Raw genomic sequence first — 1,501 nt, 5'->3', positions numbered from 1 at the left:
CGTTCGGGACACATTTGCTGAAGCGGGATATTGAACACATACAATGTTTCTATTATTATTTTGACTCATATTTAATGACTTTCGGAGATTTTATAGAAGAGAAGGAGCGCGGCGGGCGGGACGGGATTTTGCTTCCGTTTGATCTGCTGTGTGGGGTCCTCTCTGTTTTCTCTGGTGGTGGGCAGCCGTCAATGCTGCAGAGAATGGCTGACGTTCCCATGTAAGCGCCAATCTGCAGTATTGTACTGGAGACCCGGGCAGACCTGATGACACCCCCTCCCCAGGGGAAGTGTCCATGATGACCTGGGCTCATAGGAAGTCCTCCCCATTCTCTGCAGTATTGTACTGAGGACCCAGGCCGATCTGATGACCCCCCACCCCAGGGGAAGTGTCCATTTTTGGTAGAGAGTGGGCTTTAAAGTCAGGTTTTACCCGCTCACCATGGCACCGTCCTTCTTGTACTCACTTGGAGGTGTTCCTCATACAGTGCGGTGAAGTTGGCTTCCTCCCCAATTCAGTCCTGAACATTGTCTCTGCGCGGTCCGCCGTCTGCTCGCCGCTCACCAGCGCTGACCGAGGCCGGGGGGATATCGGGGTGGACGGGGGAACTCAAGCCCTCAAAGAGGAAGTACTCAGCGTTACTGTAGCTGCCACAACATATGCTGGCGGGTCGTCTCCTGGAAGAAGAAAGACAATAAAAATATCTGATCACCGGAAGATCCAACAGGGAAGTACTGGGGGGGTGCAGCCTCCATATCTAAGGACTAGAGGACTGGATGGGGCGGTGCAGCCACTATATCTAAGGACTGGAAGGTCCTTAGATATGGTGTCCTTAGGGGGATAATGCAATTACTATATCTAGGGACTGGAAGGTATGAGGGGGGGAGGGGGTGACATTGTTTTTTGTTGTCTCCTTTTGTAGTTTGTTATATAACCAGATATTCAAAACTAAGAGAAAGTGAAGAATAAATCCACAAGGTGGCGCTAATGGACCGCTCCCAAATCCCGATATCAGCGTACAGAATACCAACCCGACAGACAGACGATTGTATCCAATTCCTGTGAATATCGAAGAACTAGTGGCCTAGAGCCTTGGTTCTCAACTGGTGGGTCGGGACCCAAAAGTGGGTCGCGACCCCATGTTCAGTGGGTCGCCGCATGCCTTCCACTTTTCTAGGTGAGAATCTCCTCAGACTCCCCCTAGCGCAGCACCGTCACTTCTCGAGCCGAGCGGCCATTCAAAATACTGCCCGGCCCTGCACGTCAGCATTCCATTGGGTCACGACTAAATGGCCAAGGACAAATGTGGGTCCGGAGGTTACACAGGATCAGAACCACTGGCCTAGAGGACTAGTGCCCCATGTTGGAAGATTTCCCAGGCTTGTTTGCCCCTTTGCAATAGCAACAGTTAAGTTATGGAGGAAAAAAAAAAAAAAGTAACAAATAATAAAAGAAATAAAAGTAAAAAATAATCAAATAAAAAAATAAAAATAGTAATAAG

The 1,501-nt window shown here is 49.4% G+C and overlaps 1 protein-coding gene across 1 annotated transcript in view; it reads right to left on the bottom strand.

The window, feature by feature from the left end:
* LOC108785616 (phosphatidylinositol 3,4,5-trisphosphate 5-phosphatase 2B-like) overlaps positions 1–1,501 on the bottom strand; it is a 26,676-nt gene that overhangs the window by 1,189 nt on the left and 23,986 nt on the right. Inside the window, 2 exon segments of the mRNA XM_018554731.1 lie at positions 467–603; positions 605–677. Of these exon segments, the coding sequence (XP_018410233.1) occupies positions 467–603; positions 605–677 (210 nt within the window).

Source organism: Nanorana parkeri, unplaced genomic scaffold, assembly GCF_000935625.1.
Source record: "Nanorana parkeri isolate BGI_ZX_2015 unplaced genomic scaffold, ASM93562v1 scaffold171, whole genome shotgun sequence".
In the NCBI taxonomy this organism is placed as follows: Eukaryota; Metazoa; Chordata; class Amphibia; order Anura; family Dicroglossidae; genus Nanorana; species Nanorana parkeri.
This window is presented reverse-complemented; position numbering and strand designations above follow the sequence as displayed.